Source organism: Mustela nigripes, chromosome 6 (assembly GCF_022355385.1).
Source record: "Mustela nigripes isolate SB6536 chromosome 6, MUSNIG.SB6536, whole genome shotgun sequence".
NCBI lineage: Eukaryota > Metazoa > Chordata > Mammalia > Carnivora > Mustelidae > Mustela > Mustela nigripes.
Genome location: NC_081562.1, coordinates 69,049,296 through 69,074,467, shown reverse-complemented (window position 1 = coordinate 69,074,467; position 25,172 = coordinate 69,049,296). Strand labels below are relative to the sequence as shown.

Below are 25,172 nucleotides of genomic sequence, written 5' to 3'. Positions count from 1 at the left end.
GTGTGTGTGTGTACACACACCACATCTTGCCTATCCACTCATGACCTGATGGACATTTGGGTTCTTTCCATAATTTGGCTACTGTTGATAATGCTGCTATATAAATATCAAGGTGACATGTATCCCTTTGAATCAGTATTTTTGTAACTTTTGGGTAAATAACTAGTAGTGCAATTACTGGATTACTAGAGTAGTTCTATTTTTAATTTTTTGAGGCACCTCCATACTGTCTTCCAGAGTGGCTGTATCAGTCTGCATTTCCACCAACAGTATAAGAGGGTTCCTCTTATGGACATTGTGGAGGGTGTGTGCTATGATGAAGTGCTGTGAAGTGTGTAAACCTGGCAATTCGCAGACCTGTATTGCTGGGGCTAATAATACATTATATATTAATTAAAAAAATTTTTTTGAAAGTAACAGGTCACAGTTAAAACTTAAAAAAAAAAAAAAAAGAAGAAGAAGAAGTTGTTATGGCCAATGTCAAAGAGGTTACTGCCTGTGTTCCTCGAATTTTGGTGGTTTCCTGTCTCACATTTAGGCCTTTCATTAATTTTGAATTTATTTTTTGTATGGCATACAAAAGGGGTCCAGTTTCATTGTTTTGCATGTTGCTGTCCAGTTTTCCCAACACCATTTGTTGAATAGACTGTCTTTTTCCCATTGAATATTGTTTTCTGCTTCGTCAAAGATTAGTTGATCATACTATTGTGGGTCCATTTCTGGGTTTCTGTTCCATTATTGACCTATGTGTCTTTTTGTGCCAGTACCTTACTGTCTTGATCACTACTGAAGTCTGGAATTGTGATAACTCCACCTCTGCTCTGCTTTTCCAAGATTGCTTTGGCTATTTGGGGTCTTTTATGGTTCCATACAAATTTTAGGATAGTTTGTTCTAGTTCTATGAAAAGTGTTGGTGGTATTTTGATGGGGATTGCATTAAACATACAGATTTCTGTAGACTATAGAAATTTAATAATATTTGTTCTTCCAATCCATGAAGCATGGAATGTTTTTCCATTTCTTTGTATCATCTTCATTATCTTTCGTAAGTGTTCTATAGTTTTCAGAGTACAGACCTTTTCATTCTTTGATTAGGTTTATTCCTAGGTATCTTATGGTTTTTGGTGCAACTATAAATGGGATTAATTCCTTGATTTCTTTTTCTGCTGCTTCATTATCTGTGTACAGAAATGCAACAGATATCTGTACATTGATTTTGCATCCTGTGACTTTACCAACTTCATGTATCAGTTCTAACAATTTTTTGGTAGAGCCTTTTGGATTTTCTATGTAGAGTATCATGTTGTCTGCAAATAATGAAAGTTTGACTTCTTCCTTGCTGATTTGGATGACTTTTATTTCTTTTTGTTTTTTGATTGCTGAGGCTAGAACTTCTGGTACTATGTGAAATAACAGTGGTGAGAGTAGACCTACCTGTCTTTTTCCTGACCATAAAGAAAAGCTCTCAATTGTATCTTGATTAAGGGTGATATTAGCTGTGGGTTTTTATACATGGCCTTTATGATGTTGAGGTATGTTCCCTCTATCCCTACTTTGTTGAGAGATTTTCTCAAGAATGGTTGTTGAACTTTGCCAAATTCTTTTCTATTTATTAAGAGGATTATATGCTACTTATCCTTTATTAATGTGGCATATCACATTGATTAATTTGCAGGTACTGAACCACCCCTGCAACCCAGAAATAAATCCCACTTGATTGCAGTGAATAATTCTTTTCATGTACTGTTGGATTCGATTTTCTAGTATTTTGTTGAGAATTTTTGTGTTCGTGTTCATCAGGGACATTGGCCTGTATTCCTTTTTTTAGTGGATTCTGTTTGCTTTTGGAATCAGGGTAGTGCTGGCCTTGAAGAATGAGTGTAGATGTTTTCTTTCCATTTCTATTTTTTTAGAATAGTTTGAGAAGTCATATTAAGGTCTCTAATCTATTTTGAGTTTATTTTTGTGTATGGTGTAAAAAGTGGTCTAGTTTCATTCATTGGCATGTAGCTGTCCAATACCAGCTTTTCCTGATACTATTTGTTAAAGACTGTCTTTTTTCAGTTTCATATTCTTGCCTCCTTTGTCAAAGATTAATTGGCCATATAAGTGTGGGTTTATTTCCAGGCTTTCTTTTATTTTCTGTTTATGTATTTGTCTATTTTTGTGCCAGTACCATACTGTTTTGCTTACTACAATTTTGTAGTATATCTTGAAATCTGGAATTGTGATACCTCCAGTTTTGTTCTTTCTTTTTCAAGATAGCTTTGACAATTTGTGGTCTTTTGTGGTTCCATACATATTTTAAGATCATTTGTTTCTAATTCCATGAAAAATGCAGTTCGTATTTTGAAAAAGATTGTATTAAATCTATAGGTTGCTTTGGGTAGTATGGACACTTTAACAATATTTGTTCTCCCAGTCCATGAGCATGGAATATCTTTCTATTCATTTGTGTCCTCTTAAATTTCTTTCAACAGTGTTTTATATAGTTTTTAGAGTACAGGCTTTTCAAGTACTTTGTTAAGTTAATTTTTAGGTATTGGTGCAATTGTAAATGAGATTGTTTTCTTAATTTCTCTTTCTATGCTTCATTATTAATATATAGAAATGCAATGGATTTCTGTATATTGATTTTTGTATCCTGCAACTTCACTGAATTCATCTGTTCTACTAGCTTTTTGGTGGAGTCTTTGGGTATTCTTCAGTCTCATGTCTTCCGCAAATAGTAAATATTTTACTTCTTCCTTACCAATCTGGATGCCTTTTATTCCTTTCTCTTTTCTGATTGCTATGGCCAGGACTTCTAGTACTATGACGAATAAAAGTGGTGAGAGTGGACACCCTTGCCTAGTTTCTGATCTTAGGGGAAAAGTAAGCTGTGGCTTTTTCATATCTGAACTTTATTATGTTGAGGTATGCTCCCTTTAAACCTACTTTATTGAAGTTTTTTATTTTTTTAAAATCCTGAATGATGTTGTACTTTGTCAAATGCTTCTTCTGCATCTACTGAAATGATTGTTTTTTATCCTTCCAACAACAGGATGTTGATGTAACGTATCATATTGATTGATTTGCAAATATTGAACCACAGTTGCATCCAGGATATCCTGGATGCAATATCCAATATCCAATTTGCATTGCAATATTTGCAATGCAAATCCCAATTGATCATGAAGAAGGATCTTTTTAATGTGTTGTTGGATTCAGTTTGCTAGAATTTTTGCATTTATGGTCATCATAGATAGTGGTCAGTAGTTCTCTTTTTTGGTAGTGTCTGTTTTTGGTTTCAGGGTAATCCTGGCTGCAGAGAATAAAGTTGGAAGCTTTTCCTTCTTTCCTAATTTTTTTTTTTTTGGTGGTGGGGGCGGATAGTTTGAGAAGAGTAAGTATTAACTCTTCTTTAATTGTTTGGTAGAGTGACCCTCTTAGCGCAGTGGGCAGTGTGTCAGTCTCATAAATGTTTGGTAGCATTCACCTGTGAAGCCATCTGATTCTGAACTTTTATTTGTTGGGAGGTTTTTTTGTTTGTTTTATTACAGATGAAATCACCTTGTTGGTAATCGGTATGTCCACGTTTTCTACTTTTTTTTCTGATTCAGTTTTGATGGTTGTATGTTTCTAGGAATTTATCCCTTTCTTCTAGTTTGTCGAGTTTGTTGGCATATAACTTTTCATAATATTCTCTTGTAATCCTTAGTCTTTGTTTTTTTGTTGTTGTTGTTGTGTTGATTTTTTCCCCTCTCCCTCTTTCTTTCTTCCTTGCTTTCTACCTTCTTCCTCCCTTCCTTTCTTTCCCTCCTTCCCTTCCTTCCTCTTTTCCCTTCCCTTCCCTTCCCCTTCCCCTCTTTTTTCTCCGCACCCCTGCAGCCGGCTGAAGATGTATCAACTTTGCTGATCTTTTCACAGAACCAGGTCCTGGTTTCATTGATCTCTTCAATTGTTATTTTAGTTTCTATTTTCTTTATTTCTGCTATAATCTTTATTATTTCCTTTTTCTACTGTTTTTGTGTTTTATTTGTGCTTTTTCTTCCCTATGTACAAAAGCTTTGGCTATATTCCAAAGATTAGGGCTCATTGTGGTTCCATTTTAATTTGTCTCCATGTATTTTTTATTTTATCTTTGATTTTTTGGTTGAACCATTCATCGTTTAGTAGCATGATATTTAACCTCTTTAATTTTAATTTTTTAAAATTAAAATTTAATTAAATTTTATTAATTAATTTTAATTCAATTTAATTTTAATTAAAATTTAATTTTAATTTTTCTTGTGCTTGATTTCTAGTTTCATACTGTTGTGGTCTGAAAAGATGTATGGTATGACTTGTTTTTTTTTTTTTAAAGATTTTATTTATTTGACAGAGAGAGAGATGACAAGTAGGCAGAGAGGCAGGCAGAGACAGAGGGGGAAGCAGGCTCCCTGCTGAGCAGAGGGCCCGATGTGGGGTTCGATCCCAGGACACTGAGATCATGACCTGAGCCGAAGGCAGCGGCTCAATCCACTGAGCCACCCAGACGCACCTTTTTTTTTTTGTTTGTTTGTTTTTTTGTTTATAGAGACTTGTTTTGTGGCCTAACATGTGATCTATTCTGGAAAACATTTCTTGTGCAATTGAGAAGTGTATGAATTCTTCTGTTTTAGGATGGGATTTTTTTTTTTTTTTTTTTTAAAGAGAGATTGAGAGCATGAACAGTGCAGAGATGGAGAGGGAGAAGCAGACTCGCCACTGAGCAGGGAGCCTAACATGGGTCTCGATCCCAGGACCCTGAGATCATGACCCAAGCTGAAGGCAGTTGCTTAACCAATTGAGCCACCCAGACATCCCTGAATCACATGTTCTGAATATATCTGTTAGATCTGTCTGGTCCAATGTGTCATTCAAAGCCACTGTTTCATTTTTGACGTTCTGTCTAGATGATCTATCCGTTGATGTAAATGGGGTATATCTTTTTGTATTGTTCTATTTATCACTAGCAGTATCCTTGTCTCTTGTTATAGTCTTTGGTTTACAGTCTGTTTTGTCTGATACAGATTTGCTACCCCAGCTTTGTTTTCACTGTCATATGCATGAAAATGCTTTTCCATCTCTTCACCTTTAATGTGCATGTGTCTTTAGGTCTGAAATGAGTCTCTTGCAGGCCACATATCAATGATTCTTGTTTGTTTATCCACCCTGTCACCTTGGTTTTTTGATTGGAACATTTAGTCCATTTGCACTCAGAGTAATTGATAATGGGGTGCCTGGATGGCTCAGTGGGTTGAAGTCTCTGCCTTCGGCTCAGGTCATGATCCCAGGGTCCTGGGATCAAGCCCCACATTGGGCTCTCTGCTCAGCTGCTCAGCTCTCTGTTCTCCCCACCCCATCCCACCGTTTGCCTCTCTGCCTACTCATGATCTCTGTCTGTCAAATAAGTACATAAAATCTTAAAAAGTAATTGATAAGTACATTCTTATTGCCATTTTGTTACCTTTATAGTTGTTTTTGTAGTTCTTTGTTCCTTTCTTCTCTTGCCTCCTCTTTTATGATTTGCTGGTTCTCTTTCTTTCTTCATATCGTACAATCTTTATCTTTCCATAAGGACATGCATTATGATTTGCATAGGATAGAATCTTAGGAACCAAAATTTGTGCTTCAAATAAATGTTACATTGAGACAAAGAACATAATCTATGTGGAAGCTTAGAGTACTTGATTCTTGTGACATTCCAGAAGTATTTGCCTATTTATCTTAATCTATACAAATCTTAATGTACACAAATCTATATGTTTCCAATAAGAAGTGTTTGTTAGCCTTCCAAGGTCACTCTCAGAGCCTACCTATTACATATCTTTAAAAATTCTACAAAGGAGCATTTCTTCTCAGATATTGAAAGCCCATGACTCCCCCAAATATTAGCTACTTTTAGTGTTTTTTTTAAATGGCTACAACAGTGCGTGATGCTTAATTTTATGTGTCAACTTGATTAGAAAAAAGGATGCCCAGATAGTGGTCAAACTATATTTATGGGGGTGTCTATGAGGGTGTCTCTGGAAGAGGTTAACATTTGTTTCTGTTTATGTGTTTTATTTTGCCTTTTTTGGTTTTTTAACCTTTTTAAATTTTTTCCCCCAATTTTTATTTAAATTCTAGTTGGTTAACATATAATATTGGTTTCAGGAGTAGAATTTAGTGATTCCTCATTTATATAAAACATCATGTGCTCAACACAAGAACTTCTTTTCTTAATACCCATCACCTATTTGCCTACCTCTCTTCATCAGTCCTCAGTTCTATATATTTAAGTCTGTTATGGTTTGCTTCCTTTTCTTTTTATTCCCCCTTCTTGTAAGTTCCTCTGTTTTGTTTCTTAAATTCCACATATGAGTGAAATCATGTTTTGTCTTTCTCTGACTGGCTTATTTCACTTAGCATAATACATTCTAGCTCCATCCACGTCATTGCAAATAGCAAGATTTCATTCTTTTTGATGACTAAATAATATTCCATTGTGTATATATATACCATGTCTTCTTTATCCATTCATTAGTCGATGGACATTTGGGCTCTTTCCATACTGGTTTTCTTTGGTTATATGCTTGGATTCTTTTCTTTTTATTTTTTTGCATATCTGTTATAGGTTTTTGACTTGTGATTACCTTTAGGTTTATATATAACATCTTACGCATTTAGCACACTATATTAAATTGATGGCCAGTTAAGTTTGAATCCAGTCTTAAAGCACAAAGTTTTACTTCTCTGCCACCTGTATTTTTGCTATATAGTTTCATACTTTTATTTTGTGAATTCCTTGACTGATTTTTATAGATATACTTAATCGTAGTGCTTTTGTGCATCCTACTTTCCACTCACAGAATCCCCTTTAACATTAGTTATAAAGCTGGTTATTGTCATGAATTCCTTTACATTTTGTTTGGGAAACTCATTATCTGTTCTTCTTTTCTGAATGATAACCTTGCTGGATAGAGTATTCTTGGTTGCAGTTTTTTAAAAAATTATTATTATTATTATTTATTTTGACACTTTGAATATATATCATGCCACTCTCCTCTGGCCTGCAGAATTTCTGCTCAGACATCAGCTGAGAGCCTTATGGGGTTTCCTTGTATGTAACTGTTTTCTTTCTCTTGCTGATTTTTTTTTTTAAGATTTATTTATTTATTTGAGAGAAAGAAGGAGAGAAAACATACACAGGAAGAGGAGGGGCAGAGGGAGAGAGAATTCTCAAGCAGAGTCCTTGCTGAGCATGGTGGCCAATAGAGGACTCAGTCTCAGGAAACACCACCCCCACCCCCAGCCCCAGGATCATGATCCGAGCTGAAATCAAGAGTCAGACACTTACCGACTAAGCTGCTAAGGTGCCCCTCTTTTGCTGCTTTTAAAGTTCCCTTTATTCACTACTTTTTGCCATTTTGATTATGTGTCTTGGTATAGACCTGCTTGGGTTGATTTTTTTTTTTGTGCCCTCTATGTGCCTCCTGGGTTTGGATTTGTGTTTCCTTCCCCAAAGTTGGAAAGTTTTCAGCTACTATTTCTTCAAATAAATTTTCTTCTCCTTTTCTCTCTTCTCCTAGGATTCTTTAATGTCAACATTATTACACTTGATGGTGTCACTGAATTCCCTTAATCTAGACTCATTATTATTCTTTTCTCTTTCTCCTGTTCAACTAGATCTCTTCCCACTACTCTGCTCTCCAGGTCACTGATCTCCATTCTTCTGTTTCCTCTAGTCTACTATTTATTCTCTATAGTGCATTTTAAATTCCAAGTATTGAATTATTTATCTCTGATTAATTCTTTCTTTTTTTTTTTTTTTTAATAGACTCTACATTGAAGGCTTGAACTCATGACTCTGAGATCAAGACCTGACCTGAGGTCAGAGTCCAATACTTAAGTTACTGAGCCACCCAGGCATGTCTCTGACTGGTTCTTTTTGTTGTTGTTGTTTTCTATCTCTTTGTTGAGGGTCTTACTGAGATCCTCCACCCGTTTCTCAAGTCTGTTGAGCATCTTTATTACCATTACTTTAAATTCTCTAACTGTCATATCCCTTACTTCTGTTTTATTCAGCTCTCTTGCTGTGATTTTGCCCTCTTTTTTCATTTGGGACATATTCCTCTGTCACCTTATTTTGTTTGATTTTCTCTGTCTGTTTCCATGTATTAGGAAACTCAGCTGCATCTCTTGTTCTTGAAAGAGGAGGCCTCATGAGGCTGAGGTCCTGTAGGGTCCTGCAATGTGATGTCTCTTGTTCATTAGAACAGTCTCTTGTTCAGATACTTGTTCAGACACTTCAGGAGTGTCTCCTATGCGTTTTGTGCGCACCCTACAGTTGTGGCTGAGCCACATTTGCCTTCAGTCCAGTCATCTGCAATGGTTCTCCTTGCCTGTTGGGGCAGGATTTGGTCCCTGTGTGGTTAGTGGACTACTCTGGAGCCACCTTTATCTTGAGTTGGATCAGACTGGTGGTTCGCCAGAGCTGTGGTCACATAGAACTGAAAGGCTCTCTTTCCTGTGTTATCCCCTGAGAAGCTTTCTTGGTGAGTGGATCCTATAGTCAGACCAGATGTCTGCTCCCTGCCCTTTTTTGGGGCCACAGTCAAACTGATGTATATGCTTACCTTTCCCCCTTCCTGGGGCAGGTGTCAGTTTGGAGTGGTGCTGGTCCCTCCTGGGACTCTTGCACCCTCCCAGGCATGGGGCACTGCTGTGGATGGATTTCTGCCGAAGGTGTGTTGGATTGAGTGGGTCCACAGGAGAATGCTGGGGCAGGGTCACTGTTAACATTCTAAGTGGAAAGTGTTCACACTGTGCAGGTTCCTGCAGGTGTCCGTATATCTAGGCTGGGCAGGGGGAAAGGATAGTGATGCCAGCACTTTTTTTCTTGGAGGAGTCTCCCACTGGTCCCTGTCCCTTCTGCACATGTTCTAAAATTAGGAAATAAATCTTCCTATATATCCTAGGTGCTTTTCAAATTGCTGCTTCTTTGTCACATCTCAGCAGTGTTGTTTGTTATGCTGTCTCTTAAAGGCAGGATTCCATCCCCTTCCTGCTCTCCCAGAGCCATGCCTCCTGCTTTTTAAGGTTCCAGATGTTAAGCCCCACTGCTTTTAAGAACTTGCAAACTTAAGCCCCTCTGGTTTATGGGGATTCGTCTTCTCAATGCAGATCCCCGATGCCTGGGATTCCTGGTGTGGGGTGTACTCCTTTCTCTTCTCTGTGCCTTTCGTGTCCCTCTTTCCTTTAGATAGTCATATGAGTCAATCTGGTTCCCAATCATGTCTCTACACTTCCTGCCTTTTTTTATGTGGCCTCTTTCCTACAGTTAACTGTGGAGAGTGTTCTGCCAGTGTTCAGATTATTTTCTGGATTGTTTACACTGATGTAGCTGTTATCTCAGTGTATCTATCCATGGGATGAGATGAGTTTGGGATCCTCCTACTCTGCCATCTTCTCCAGATGTCCTACGAGGTTTATGGTTTTATATCTCACCAATTTGGTCTTTAATCCATTTTGAGTTTATTTTTTGTTTCTGGTGTAAAAAAGTGGTCTGGTTTCATTCTTTTCCATGTGGCTGTCCGGCTTTCCCAGAGGCATTTATTGAAGAGACTGTCTTTTCTCCATTATATATTCTTGCCTCCTGTGCCACAGATTAATTGATCACTTAAACATGGGTTTAATTTCTGGGCTAGGATTATTCTAGTTCTGTGAAAGATGCTGTTGGTATTCACTGAAAGCTTTTTAAGGAAAGAAGGGGAGACAGAAATAAGGTGACCCTTTGATTACTCTCACAGGTGATTATTGATTGTATATATCATGTGTATTTAAACCTCACAACAACTGTGTATGGTACATTTTATCATCCCCATCTCTCAGATTAGGAAAATGAGGCTTAAAGAGATTAAGAAATTTTCCCAAATCAACACACCTGGTAAATTCCAGCATCAAGATCGGACACCAGGTCTGTTAGACTTCAGCCCAAGCCAGGGCTCTCTCCACTCTACCATGCCAACTCAGCAGGACTGTGAAGGTTTTGTGGCATGTTTCCAGGGCTCAAGTGTCTTGAGAAAGCTGAGTACTTCACTCCTCACTTTTAAAGCATAATCTTAATACATCTTTCAAAATTAATTTGCTTTTCTTCCTAAGGTTCAGTAGGAGTTGCCAAAATAATAGATTATCTGAAACAAGAAAGTAGTCAAAATCATGAAGATCGTGGACTTGAGGAGTTATGGAACATACTTGACCCTAAAAAGGGAGACCTGCTTGTGGACCTGGAAATTTTTCATGCCGTCATGAAAGAATGGATGGCTTGCTGTAGAATCAAATGGTAATCATTGGGACGCTTGGGTGGCACAGTCAGTTGAGTGTCCAGTTCTTAGTTTCAGCTCGGGTCATGATCTCAGGGTCATGAGATGAGCCCATGTCCAGCTCGGCACTCAGTGTGGAGTTTGCTTGAGACTCCCTCCACCTCTCCCTCTCCCCACTGTTCTCACACCCCAAGATCTTGCTCTCTCTCAAATAAATACATCTTTTAAAAAATAATAATCATAGTTCCAACAGGATAAATATCCAGGTTCTGTTTTAACAACTGATTACAGCTAATGCTAATCACTGTGTTTTTGTGTTGATGGAAGTACTCCTTGATAATCCAGTGCTCCTCACACGGTAGCATGCACTGGAATCACCTGAACTATTTATCATGCCTGATTGTTGCCCCCCCCCCACCATGATTCTGTAGGTCTACAGTGAAGCCTGATAATTTGCATTTCTAGCCTATTTCCAAGTGATAATGATGTTGATGAGCATATGTGTACACATGGCAGGGATGAGCGTGCTTTGAGAATGTATTATATTAGTTATGTTAATCCTTGTAACATCCATTTATTGTGATTAAAGGCAGCACATATTATTTCGTTGCCACAAAGAATTGAACTGACATAGGAGTCAAGCAGATTATTGATAATGACGGCAAATCTTCAAATGCATTTAAACTCAGAGTGAGTGCCCTTTAAAGGTCAGTGGGGGATAATCAGGCAGTGAATGTAATTTGAAAGCCTAGGATAAAGGGAAACTAAAGGGAAAAGGAAAAAAGTTGTAGAACTGGGGTGAAAAACGATGAAGGTGGAGAATATGCCTGATCCCATACAGCTATCATTCTGTGGAGGAACCTGGAGAAATTTTTCATTCTTTCACAGGATGCCTAAGTTCTCTGGCTTTTAATCAGCCACCATCTACCAGCTTTTCTATATTAGAAATTTTCTTAAATAAAATTGCAAGCCTGAAAAGTGACAAAACTTACTAGATTTCATGTAGGATTAGGATGTCTAGATGACTTAAGAAAAGATAACCAAAATGTTGTTTGCCAAGAGCAAGTTAATCATGAAAGCAAGATAAATACATAAAAATATCTGATTTTACTAGTAATCAAAGAAATACAAATAAAAACAGCATACCAGTTTTGCCCATCAGTTTAGCAAAATTTTAAAAGAATGACTCTACCCCGTGTTGTCAGGGTAGGTGGAGAAATAAGTCTCCATTCCTACATTGTGGTAGTGCAAGTTGTATAGTTTTTTCAAGAATGATTTAGGAAATTATGTGATTAAAATTATGTGAGGTATTTGGGCTAGTCATGTAACTTCAAGAAAAGTAAGAAATCATATCCCTAATATGTGTGTTTTTGATAGTGCTAAATATAAGCAACTTATACATTTTAATATAGTCAGATTAATAAATTATTCTTCCATCCACTAGAATCCAAAATAATCATTCAAAATTATTAAACATCTGAGAAAATATTCATGTATATTTATTTCAAGTATGACCATTAATAGATATATGTATTATAAACCCATATTTATCAAGAAAAATAAGCATGAAGAAAGTGGGGAAGAATATATTTGGAAATGACTATCTTTCCATGATGGTTTCAACATTGTTATTTTCTCCTGCATTTTCCCATATTTCTGTAATACTTCAGTTTGTATAATAAAATAATTAATCCATTATAAAATAGTGTGAGGGCAACAGAAAAAACCAATTTTTATAACAAAAGTGAAGAAAACATGGGAAGTATAAACAGAAAATAGAAGAACAGAAACTCAAATGGTGATGATATAGAGCTATCAATAGTAAAGTGGTACGTGATTTATTCTGACAGACCTCTCACATTGAAACGCAATGAGATGTTAGTACAGATATAGAGAATTCTGTAGCTGTTCCAGAAACAGTCTAAGTAGTTGGCATTTAGAAAGATTAAGTAAAACTTACATCATAGTATAGAAACTCTTAAAAAGGAAATGGCTGAAACTTTAATCTGTTTATTTTGAGGGTTAGAGCTAGAATTTGGGTACTGGACAGGGGAATATAGAGAGCTTTCCCCAATTTCAGGAGCCAGTGCTCAAAGTACAATTTGTCTAGGTTCAACTTGGTTTTCCATGAGAAGGAAAAATGATTAACACCATGAATATATCCTGAGATATTAGTTGTTCATGCCTTTTCAGTCCCAATTATTTTTTTAAAGATTTTATTTATTTGACAGACAGAGATCACAAGTAGGCAGAAAGGCAGGCAGAGAGAGAGAGGAGGAAGCAGGGGCCCCTTTGAGCAGAGAGCCTGATGTGAGGCTCGATCCCAGGACCCTGGGATCATGACCTGAGCCAAAGGCAGAGGCTTTGACCCACTGAGCTACCCAGGTGCCCTCATTCCCAATTTTTAAGATTTTTAAATTTAAGAACTTAAAGTTTAAAAATTTTTTAAATTTGTTACTTCAGCAAATGTTCACTTATTACTCCAAACTGTTGCCGTCCTAATCCCTTGAGGCCTCCCGTTGCCAACCATAGCTGCTGCACATCATTACCTTCCTACTTCTGCAGGCACATTGTTTTTTCCAGGTTAGATAAAAACGTTATGGAAAATAGAGTTAATGCCTTAAGTTTCTTTTCTATCACCCCACCTAAGCACAATGTTGAACTCCAAATAGTTGCTGAATGAATAGATAGTTTTAAAATCCAGAAAAAGGGGCACCTGGATGGCTCAGTGGGTTAAAGCCTCTGCCTTTGGCTCAAGTCATCTCAGGGTCCTGGGATCGAGTCCCACATCGAGCTCTCTGCTCAGCAGGGAGCCTGCTTACCCCACCCCCTCTCTCTGCCTGACACTCTGCCTACTTGTAATCTCTGTCTGTCAAATAAATAAATAAAATCTTTAAAAAAAATCCAGAAAGAAATACCTGAACAGAAAAGTTACAGAGCACATCTGAAAAATGAGCTGGGCTTTGTGCTGGTGAAGAATCCCGACTCAATGGTTTTGTGTCTTTGATAGCAGGGACAGAATGAGAGGTGGATCAGGCAGCAGGATCGATGATGCCGGTTTTGAACAGGACAGTATAAAATCAAGTAGAGCAAGTATGTATGTGTTTCTTCCTGTTGGTTCTGCCACTTTCTTGTGGTTTAGAGAAATGGATTATTCATAAAACCCTCTTGTATGTGTTTCAGTTAAGATGACCACAGAGCCTACGTCACGGAGCTTCGAGGCTTTGAGTGGAGATTCGTCTAAAGGAGTCTTGTAAGCCTTCTTATTTGTATACGTGCTGCCGAAGCGAGAGCATAAGCCTTTTTATTTGTAATGCTTTCTCAAGCACCTCTTATTTCTTTTTCTCATTTATTTCATAGGTCTGCCTGTCTTACTTATGATAAAGCCACTTAGTGTGTGTGCTTGTGTGTGGCTAGCCAGTCTTTTCTTTAACTATTCTGTCTCAATTTGCATTAGAACAAATTTCACCAGGAGCATGATTTATATAAGACTAGTATTATATGAATTAACATTTCCTCCCTAATAAAATCCTTCTCTCACATTAACTTCATGTGCTTTCCATGGAAAACAAGTTCCATCTGAGGTAGAATTATGACACTGACCTTAAGCACTTTGGGTGATTGTTTTTAAAGCACCTCTTTAATAGACTTACAGATATGAGTGGGAAAAGTTGTTTTCCACTAGATGTGTATGAGTTTTAGATATCAAGAGGAAATTCTGTCCCTCCCTTATTTTCTCTTTGCCCCTTTGAGTTTGTCCATGCAAAAAGGTTTGGTAGGAATGTGGACCAAACCTTTGGGATAAAATGGCAAAAAGGTAGAGAAAGCCTGGGACTCCATGAAGCACGCAGTCTCAAAGGGACTGTGATCTAATGTCAGGGTTGAGAGCGACACAAACATTCACATGCTGTAGAAAATATTAGGAAAGACGAATACTAAACTGTGAACTGCAGGCTGCAAACATAAGTGTCTAGGAATTGTTTCCTAGTTAAAGGCCTATTAAAACCTGCCAAGATCCCTTGGCTGAAAGAGTAACAATGTGTCAATTTATTTCAGAATCTATCATAACCCTGGCAGAAATGGAAACTTCATTGTAGTCAGAGGCCAGTGTTAGAAGCAAAGTGGAAAAGAATTAACAAAACTGTGGCACCCAGGGGTGACTGGGTGGCTCAGTGGGTTAAAGCCTCTGCCTTTAGCTTGGGTTGTGATTCTGGGGTCCTGGGATCGAGCCCCACATCGGGTTCTCTGCCCAACAGGGAGCCTGCTTCCCTTCCTCTTTCTCTGTCTGCCTCTGTGCCTGCTTGTGATCTCTGTCAAATAAATAAATAAAATCTTAAAAAAATAAAAAACAAAAAACAAAACAAAACTGTGGCACCTGGCTTCACAGCTGACAGATCCTGAATATTTGGAAATTTTGGAAAAATCTCTGCTACTGTAACAGTGCTTGAATAAATATTTATTGTATAAATGGACTACACTTACAAGGATGGAAAGGGATAAAATAGAAAGTCGCACAGTGATACATGCCTTGTTTTGATTGGGAGGAATTGGAGATGTTGGAGATGATTCTCATTCATTCTTTCACCCACAGAGAGGTGTCTGATTTGATGACCTATGTAGCAGACTTGCATTCTAACAAGCAGAAATTGGAGGAGGAAAATAATAAGTTTAAATCAGCATTAGAAACCTTGGAAGACGCTAACTGCCAGTTATCAAAGGATTGCACTGAATTGCGCCATCAGATAAAAAGGTGAACCATTGAGAAGGGTAGAGTATGCTGGGAGCTTTCCCTTCTTTTCCCTTTTTAAAAAAAAAAAAAGTCTGTTTTTTAAATTGGGTAATAGTGCACATGGTATAAAAATTTACCCTTTTAGAGTGTGCAATTCAGTGTTTTTTAGTAGATTCACAAGGTTGTGCAGCCAGTTACATTGATCTAATTCATCACTCCAAAAAGGAAACACAGAGCTGTTAGCAGTCACTCCCCATTTCCCTCCCTCTCCGCCCCTGACAACCACTAATCTGTCTGTGGATTTGCCTGTACTGACCATTTCACAGGAATGGAACCATATAATATGTGACCTTTGTGTCTGGTTTCTTTCACTTAGCAAAATGTTGTCAAGGTTCCATGTAACATATGTGGAATGACGTCCTTCCTTTTTGTGGCTTAATAGTGTTCTGTTGTATGGACATACAGTTTTGTCTACCCATTCTTCAGAGAATGGATATTTGGGGGTATTATCATTTTTTGGCTATTATAAATACTGCTACTGTGAACATTTGTATACAGGTTTTTGTGTGAACATAGGCTTTTAGTTCTCCTAGGTATATTACCTAGAAGTGAAGCTGCTGTGTAGTGCCTTACTTTGAAGAACGGCCGAACTGTTTCCAAAGCAGCTGTACTATTTTAGATTTTTGCCAGCAGTGTTTGTCAGTTCTTCTCTAGCAATGATATCCTTTATGTCATTCGAAGCAGTGCTGTCTATTTAAGATCAATATGCCTGTTGACCAACTGTGGATCTCTCCAAAGCATTCTGGGGTTCAGCTGAATTCTTACCCATGCAAATTCCCATGCTAAGTACCGTTGACCCTTGAATAACAGATTTGATCTGTATTGGTCCACTTACACATGAATTTTCTTCAATAAATACAGCACTGTATTGTAAATATATTTTTTCTTCCTTATGACTTTCATTTTTTTTTAAAGATTTTATTTATTTGACAGAGATCACGGTAGGCAGAGATGCAGGCAGAGAGAGAGAGGAAGAAGCAGGCTCCCTGCTGAGCAGAGAGCCTGATGCGGGACTTGATCCCAGGACCCTGAGATCATGACCTGCGCCAAAGGCAGAGGCTTTAACCCACTGAGCCACCCAGGCGCCCCTGACCTCTGTTTTTTTTTTTTTTTTTAAAGATTTTATTTATTTATTTATTTATTTGACAGACAGAGATCACAAGTAGGCAGAGGCAGGCAGAGAGAGAGGAGGAAGCAGGCTCACAGCTGAGCAGAGAGCCCATGTGGGGCTCAATCCCAGGACCCTGGGATCATGACCCAAGCCAAAGGCAGAGGCTTTAACCCACTGAGCCACGCAGGCGTCCCTCCTTATGACTTTCTTAATAACATTTTATTTTCTCTAACGTTATTGCAAGGATACAGTATATAATACATATAACATAGGAAATATGTGTTAATCAACTATTTGTGTTATTGGTAAGGCTTCTCGTCAACAATAAGCTATCAGTAGTTTAGTTTTTGGAGAATCAAAAATTACACATAGATATTTTGGGCGGGCTGGTGCATCTAATGCCATGTTGGTTAAAGGACAACTATGTTATGAGAGATTCATTGACAAGTTGGGTTTAAAATATGCTTGTAGGGTGCATGATAAGGATGTCAGATGGTAAGAAAAGTTAGGACTTTAGCTTAAGATATAAAAGGACAAAGGACCTGGGGGACATATATAGTATCAAGCATTGATAAAATGAATTGTGAGGAGATGCCTGAGCTTCAGGTAAAAAGCAACAAGTTTCTCACAAAGACTGCAGTTACAGATGTAGGTGCTAAAATTTTGAACAGAAAAGTTCTAAGTTAACCTGGAAAGACAGTAGAGCATTCTGACCATGGATTCTTTCCCTCATCATTTTTGGCCAGCCAGTCCAGCCTCCAAGCTTATCTTAAAATAAGTAAAAAGAACTGCTTACCTTAAGCTTTCTCCATTCCACAATAGGTTTATTTATTATTTATTTGAAATATTCAAAATATTTTTAAAAAAATATCTGTGTCTGGGGCACCTGGGTGGCTCAGTGGGTTAAGCCGCTGCCTTCGGCTCAGGTCATGATCTCAGGGTCCTGGGATTGAGTCCTGCATCGGGCTCTCTGCTCGGCAGGGAGCCTGCTTCCCTCTCTCTCTGCCTGCCTCTCCATCTACTTGTGATTTCTCTCTGTCAAATAAATAAATAAAATCTTTAAAAAAAAAATATCTGTGTCTTAGATGAATCTACGACTTAGTTCAACTACCCATCATCTTTCACCCGGATCCCTCAACAGCCTCCTGATTCGTCTCCCTGCCTTTCCAAAACTCGTGTCCCAGGGGCAGGAGTGCTCTTCCTAAATCCAGTCTGACCACATCATGCCCCTGCTTTAAACACTTCCATTGACCCCCTATCACCCTCAAGATGAAACTCAGTTTGCAGAGTCCTTCCTGATGGGGTTTCTGTTACTTACCTCTACTCCTATTTTCCATTCTAGGCTCCCACGATATATAACAGCTTGCAGCCCCTCAGTGGGCCTCTGTTTTTTCTTCCCACTCCTCCACACCTTCCCATTATCTGAGCTGTCTGCCTTTTACACAGTATCTACAGAACTTGGGTTCACTCTAGTCTTGGTTCTTACCATACCATATTATAATTATGATTGTCTGCTTACCCTTTTAGTCTATAAATTCCAGGAAGTTAGAGTTCTCATAATTGGACTCACTTTTGTCTTCTTCGGGGCCTAACATAATGCCTGGTACAACCTTTTGTTGTATGATCATTTGTTGAATGATCAATGTAATTCCTGAGTGAGGAAAAAAATGGTACCTTCTTTGAGTTCCTGCTCAGAAAACAGTTTATAATCCAGTGGGAATGTTAATAAGCAATTCAATGATCTGGATTACCATAATTCATTTAATAGAGTTTTTTGCTGTTGGACATTTAGGTTGTTTGGGATTGTAAACAATGCTATAATAAACTTCTAAAGTAAAATACACAGACACGATTTGTAATGATTTATTTGTTTAGTGGTTGTCTCCTTCACTAATATTCAACTGCTACAAGGGCAAGGACTATGTCTCTTGCTACCATCATAGGCTTCTTTGTGGCATACAGCACCTGGAACATGGTATTATTTAATATTTGTAGAATTACATTACATTAATTACTAATATAATTAATAATGTAATTACATTGCATTATGTAAAAAAAATATTTCATAATATTTATAGAATTACATTAGCCAAATAGTATATCTTAATTGAAGGAGAGAACCAACCATGTGGTGAAACCAATGATGAATTTCAAACGGAGACTCCAAATCTTTATCCTCAAGAATATGTTTGTTTCCTTCTATCTTTCTTCCCCCCACCACACTTCCCCCAAATCTCTTCCTTTTCTAAGGACCATGAAAGATCACGGGTGTATTTTTACTATTGTTGACATCTGTTTAAGCCTTTAGTGGTTTTCAGCTTGGGTCCGAAAATAGTGCTTGGCTTTACTTTGTATCTTTGACGGTTATATTTGAGGTTTTGCTCATTGCTACCCCCCCCCCCACATCCCACAACAGTGCCCACCAAGCTATTATGAGAACAAATCTGTTAGAAGAAGAGCTGGAGGAACTGAAAATTGGTATGAATGCTTCTGAAGAGCAGAAGACGGTGATTGTAACCCAGAACAAACAATTAGTAAGTCATTCAAGTACTTTGAATTTGGCACATAGGTTACATAACTGAAATCCAAGAGGGTTTATTTGGAGGCAAAAATCAGAAGTCAGTGGGCTGATGAATGAATTGGTAATACCTTAGAAGAGCAAAGGCAAATAGGATAAACTGTTTTTCTTTTCAGCCAAGATTAAAATTCTTTACAAATTAGTCATATTCACAGTGGTTTGTGAAGATCTAGAAGATCTCTGGAATGCTCCTGGAGCTGAGAGGTGAATTCATAAATACCTGATACCAAAAGCCACTTGAATTTTCTTAAAAAAAAAAAAAAAAAAGTTCTCCACCACATTTTCACCTTGTTGTCGGGTTTTAAAAAAAATCCATTATCTTAGTACTTATAGATTATTAAGAAGCTCCACAAATCAGTCCTTACACTAAATAAACACAGGCTTGAAATTTTTAGAGCAAAACATTATTTAGACTAAGCTTTACTGCCAAAAAAGTAGTTGTTTTTTAATTGAGAATGTTAAACTCTTATCTAGTTTAGTAATAATCTTTCAAATCCTTATATATTCCAGCAGTATTCTAGCATTGCTAACAATGGTGGGGTCAGATGACTGTCATTCAGACTAGTTCTTTCTTAGATCTGTAAGGAACAAGAGACTGGGATGCCAGGCCTAAGGCATTCCCACAACTAACACAGATTAGTTTAGCTCTTGCCTCAGCAGCACAATGTGCTACTCAGGCTAGACTAGAAGGGACTAGACTCCTTCAGTGTCAGATGACTGCATGTCTCTGAATGTAGTACAGGGAAGACTCAATTTGGGACCACAGAGGAACTTGCCTGTGGAGGAAATGTTGAGAAATGAGTGAGTAGCCACTCCTGCGAGTCAGAGACTGCCGGCATCCGGGTCCTGACTGCAATGGCTGAGAAACTTTGGGCAAACCACGTAATAGATGAATTCATGCTGCCCGTGGTAAACAGACAGTGGGAAAGGAGCAGCGAAAGAAGCCAGGCTATTCCTTTTTTGTTTTTCCTCTTTCCCTCCCTGTCAGATTGAGTCAAAGAGAAGAGTGAATTCTTAGAAATCCCAAGAAACTAGAAGCCAAAGGCTTAGCTTCATACTGAGAATATTCCCAGACTAAGCTCCCTTGTGTCATGTCAATACCATGTTTAAAGTTGATAGAGAGAAAGAATGTCAGTAGTCTTCAGTAGTAGTAAATATGCGATATTTTCATAAACTTCTAAATACTTTTTAATTCCTTCCTCTTAATCAGGAGACAGAAAACCGGGCTCTGATTCTTAAGATTCGGATTCTCCAAGAAGAGGTATGCTCAAATTGTTAAACACAGGTATAGATAAACATATGGAAATCATACAGGCGTGAGTTCTGACTCTGGATTAATTAGAAATCATGTGAATATTCAGGCTCCTATGAACCAAAGACCACGTTGCTTTTTCAAATTACAAGTGAAGAAGAGCGTATAGGACTTTTATGTCTGAAAAGAAGTGCATTATTACCTTTGTAATTATCCACGGAAGAATGGGGTTTAAGAAATTTAGATTTAAGATAAAATGAAATTAACCTTATAAATATAAATTAAGAAGGAAAGTGTAGACATTATTAATTTTCCATTATTATTCTACTGCTGGGAAAAGTCTTGAGTCGAAGACCTAGTCACTGGGTCTGAAAGTCTGACTTTGGAAAAACCAGTTATCTTTTTGGGGTAATAATACCTATTCCCTACAGTTACTTTGGAGATTAAAATAATGCATATGAAACCATTTGGTAAATCATACGAACTTCATATGCGTTAGGAAATATTAGTAAAAGGTCTAAAGAAATAATTCTGTGCCTTAAGTTTTTTAAGCAACAGCATTAAAGCATTGAAGTAACAGGTAACAGAGCTACTTGTAAGCTACTATTTTGGAGGAAAATTCTAAGTACCTTTTTAATGTCAAGTTTATGTACAGTTTTTATTGGGCTTTATATAAGTTTATCAGGGGTATTTATTAAGCTGTGATGAACAGTCTGTAATGAAGTGCATGAGTCAACTAGACATTAAAGCACTCTTAGAGTGGGTTGGAAAGGAACAATTAAAAGATTGGCAAGAAACTCTGCATTAGAGTTAAACGTGGTGTAGCAACAAGACCAGGTTTTCATAAAACTAGTGCCTTGCATTTAAGCTCTCAGTGTAAGATATTTTTCTCCTTGTATTTAAGATGATTGACTAGTGTCAAAAAATTACACAGAACTGAGGTAGAAGGAGGAACATGTGGAACCCTTCACCATGAGAGCATTGCAACTCTTGACTTGCATTAGAAAAAGCACATAAATATCACTAATAGCTGAGATTCCTTTAGGGGATTAAAATCTAATGCACTGTGAAGAGTAACAGCACAATAGCTTGGATAGTTTCTTTCATTTATTGATTCATTCATTCAACACACAGCCAATTGGGAGACCTTCGTGAGCCAGGCGCTCTTCTAGATGTTGAGGATATAAGCTCACGTAGAAAGGCCCATGAGGAACTAGCGTGTTAGGTGGTGATTAGTGCTATGGAGGAAAGAAAAGCAGACAACAGAATTGTGGAAAAGTGCAATATAAACTAGAGTGGTTGGGAAAAGTAGCCCTAGGAAGTTAATCATTTGGTCAGAACAAAAGGAAGTTGATCAGTGAAGGAGTGTTCCAGGCAGAGGAAACTAAGCTGTTAAGCCCTCAGGTTTAGCCTTCCTGCTCTTTCTGAGGCACAGTGAGGCATGTGTAGCTGGAGCAGAGGTGACAAGCACGAATAGTAGAGCTTCAGGGAACCAGACCGACAGCATCTCATCTAGACAGTGCATGGACTCTGGCTGTTTCCACTGACTGAGATGGGAGTCATTGGACAGTTTTGAGCTGAGGAGAAATGTGATCTAAATTTTATTTTGACAAGATAACTCTGGCTGCTGCATTTAAAATCAACTGTAGTGGGACAAGAGAAGAAGTGAGAGACCAATTACGAGCTCTTGTAACATGCAGGCATAAATTTACCGGGGGCTGACTGAGGCAGTGTGTGTGGAGTGTGGAGGTGGAAAGAAGTGTTAGATCATCAAATGCTTTATAACATATCCAAATGTATTTACAATACGTTCTGGTGATATGGAAATACTCTTCTGATGGTTTCTAAGGTCTCCATGACATAAAAGCGAAGTCATCAGCTGGTAGTGAGGAAGTTGGAGTATTGGAAGTTCCAGGAGAGAGAAGGGATGAAATGGGCTGGGAGTTGGTAAACTTTCTGTAAAGGACCTGATAGTGGATATTTTTAGGCTTGCCTGGCTAAAAGGCCTTTGTTGTAACTCACTTGTTCCATTGCCATATGAAAGCAGCCATAGACAATATGAAAAAATCAGGCATGGTTGTGTTCTAATAAAACTTTATTTACAAACCAGATGGTCAGCTAGAGTTGACATGTGTGGGTGGAGTAGGGTGGGGAAGTTGGTGTAATTCGTAATTCCCTAATTTAAGTCAGTGGCCACATGAATGGACTAGGGTTGTGTGAAATGATCACCAGTCCACATTGAAGTTAAAAATTATGAATTGAATGTGTGACCTGTTGGTTCATTTGTATTTTTCTTTAACAATGTTTATCTGGAATGGTGCTGTCATGGAGTGGGTGGCAAGCAGAACGTAAGCAAATACGAAGAGGTAGGCAGGGGGGAAGCCAGGGAATGGAGGGGAAGTGGAAGAGAGGTATTATAATGATTGACCATGGAAGAATTTAAGCTGTAGGAAAGAGGGGACTGAGTTCACAGGAAGGGGGAAGGATAATGAGAAGGTGGTAGGACCAAAGCAGGCTTCAGTGGAGCCTGAAGGTTTGTTGGCTCTCAAAGAAGTAATCTGGAAAGAGAAAGTGGCTGAAGAATGAGATGTTTGCAATTAAAATAATGGAGGGGTCACACTTGTTGGGAGTGACAAGTTTGAAGGTTAAGATGTGACTGCAGTGTGCATGGCCAAGGGGCCACGGAAGATAAGAAGGGATTCCCAAGGGTATTCCTAGATGGTCATGATAAAAGGACCTTGTTACTTTTGGATAAAATCTAAAGTTTTGTTCCTTAGTTTAAAATAGATTGTGATGTTAATGATGAAAATACCACTTCCTGAAAAAGAACTTTGTTCTTTTATTTTTTTTCTAAATCTAAGAATATTATCTTCTTTTATGTCAGAATACTAAGAACATAATGGATATATATAAATTGGAAAAGAAGATTGAGGAATTGTCTAAAACTGAGACAGAGCATCAAGTAAGCAGTTTCCAAATACTGGTCAAATATCTTCTTTTGTCAAACCAATATTACTTTATGAAGGTGTATGTAACTTATTGACAAAATAACCTTTGATTATAAAGTTGAAATTTGTGTTCCTATAATGTCAGAATTCCAGTGTATAAAGCAGTTTTTTAAAAATGTAATGGCTTTATTGATATATAATACACATACCATTGAATTAATCCACATAAAGTATGTAAGTCAGTGGTTTTATATGCAACTATCACCAAACAGGTGATAAGAGGAGACAAGAGGAAGCAGGCTCCCTGTGGAGCAGAGAGCCCAATGTGGGGCCCAGTCCCAGGACCCTGAGACCATGACCCAAGCCAAAGGCAGAGGCTCAAACCACTGAGCCACCCGGGTGCCCCAATTTGAAAACATTTTTATCATCCCAAAAGGAATCCCTTTAGCAGTCATTCCCCATTCCCCACCAACCCTAGACAACCACACCAGAGAATTTTTGTCTCTATAATACATATTTCCTTGTTCTGGACATTGCATATAAATGGAATCATATATACTCTATGTTTTGTGATTGGTTTCTCTCACTAAGTATAATGTTTTTCAAAATTCATTCATGTTATAGCATGTATCAATACCTTATTTCCTTTTATTATTAAATAATATGTCATTGTATGGCTACACCACATTTTATTTATCAATTCTCCAGTTGATGAGCATTAGGGCTGTATCTACTTTTTGACTGTTATGAATAATACTGCTATGAAATTTGTGTATATGGTTTTGTGGTGATCAATATTTTCTTTTAAGTATATATTTAGGAGTGGAACTACTGGGTCATATAATATCTCTATGTTTGACCTTTTTTTTTTTTTTGAAAGAGTGTGCACATGTGAGTGGGGTGAGGGACAGAGGAAAATGGACAGAGAATCCTAAGCAGGCTTCATGCCTAATGAGGAGCCTGACACAGGACTTGACCCCACAACCCTTAGACCATGACCAGAGCCAAAATCAAGAGTCAGATGCTTAACTGACTGAGCCTCCAGGTGCCTTTTTAGGAACTTCCACACTCTCTCCTGGTACCATTTTATATTTCCACCAGCTATACATGAAGGCTCAGATCCCTCCACATCCTTGCCAACACTTGTAACTATTTATATTTTTTATTGCAGTGGCAATTTCTAATATAAGAGTATCTGGTTTTGTAAATTCCTTAATCAGCAAAGATTCAGCTGTTATGACTTCTTAATGCAGAAAATGAGAATTGGGGGAAGAAAAAAATCTATCCTTCATTGAATTAAGGGATGATAGCCTACAAAAATGATTTTTTAACCATATTGCATCTAAGAAGTCTATATTTAGTGTATATTTTTGTTATATATTCCATACATTCTTATTAGGAAACTAAAGAATATTAATAAATTTAGGAATTTTTGTCATACTTATTATCTAATAGTTTCTTTGAGTAATACTTTTTGTTGTAGTGTATGTGTGAAATGATGTACTTAAATTTCATGTACGTATGTGGAGTTCTCAAGTTTCCTAGCAGATACCTAAGTTCCATGTGTATGTGTGTGTATACATATGCATATATTAGGACATATTTACATATCTCATAGTTTAGACATTCAAATTAATTTTATTTTAAGAATAACTCTTTCTGGAAAACAACTGCCATGAACAAGTAGTAGAAAGAATCAGAAGACTTCGGTTCAAATCCTGTCCTCTCTACTTAAAATCTGTATGACCTCAAACAAGTAGTTAACCTCTCTAAGTCTCAATTATCTCATCTACTAAATGGCTGTGATATTTTCTACCTAATCCCAAAACTTGGTAAAAACTCAAATGAAATGATTATGTGAAAAAACCTTTAAAACTATAAAGGGGCATCAAATATGTATGATTTTTATGATGGTTCTACTTCTGACTATGCTGATTATTTTTCTAGGTTTTCAATTCAACTATGTGTGTATGTGTGTGTGTGTGTGTGTGTATGTAATTTTTAAAAAGATTTTATTTATTTATTTGATAGAGAAGGAACACAAGCAGAGGGAGTAGGAGTGGAAAAAGCAGGCTCCCCGCTGAGCAGGGAGCCCGATGTGGGACTCAATCCTAGGACCCTGGGATCATGACCTGAGCCAAAGGCAGACGCTTAACTACTGAGCCACTCAGGCACCCTATATATAAT

The 25,172-nt window shown here is 37.7% G+C and overlaps 1 protein-coding gene across 1 annotated transcript in view; it reads left to right on the top strand.

Moving 5' to 3' along the window:
* Positions 1-25,172, top strand: part of IRAG2 (inositol 1,4,5-triphosphate receptor associated 2) — a 122,043-nt gene that overhangs the window by 25,641 nt on the left and 71,230 nt on the right. Inside the window, 8 exon segments of the mRNA XM_059404490.1 lie at positions 10,147-10,327; positions 12,771-12,890; positions 13,318-13,400; positions 13,491-13,560; positions 14,899-15,057; positions 18,624-18,741; positions 19,996-20,046; positions 22,922-22,999. Of these exon segments, the coding sequence (XP_059260473.1) occupies positions 10,147-10,327; positions 12,771-12,890; positions 13,318-13,400; positions 13,491-13,560; positions 14,899-15,057; positions 18,624-18,741; positions 19,996-20,046; positions 22,922-22,999 (860 nt within the window).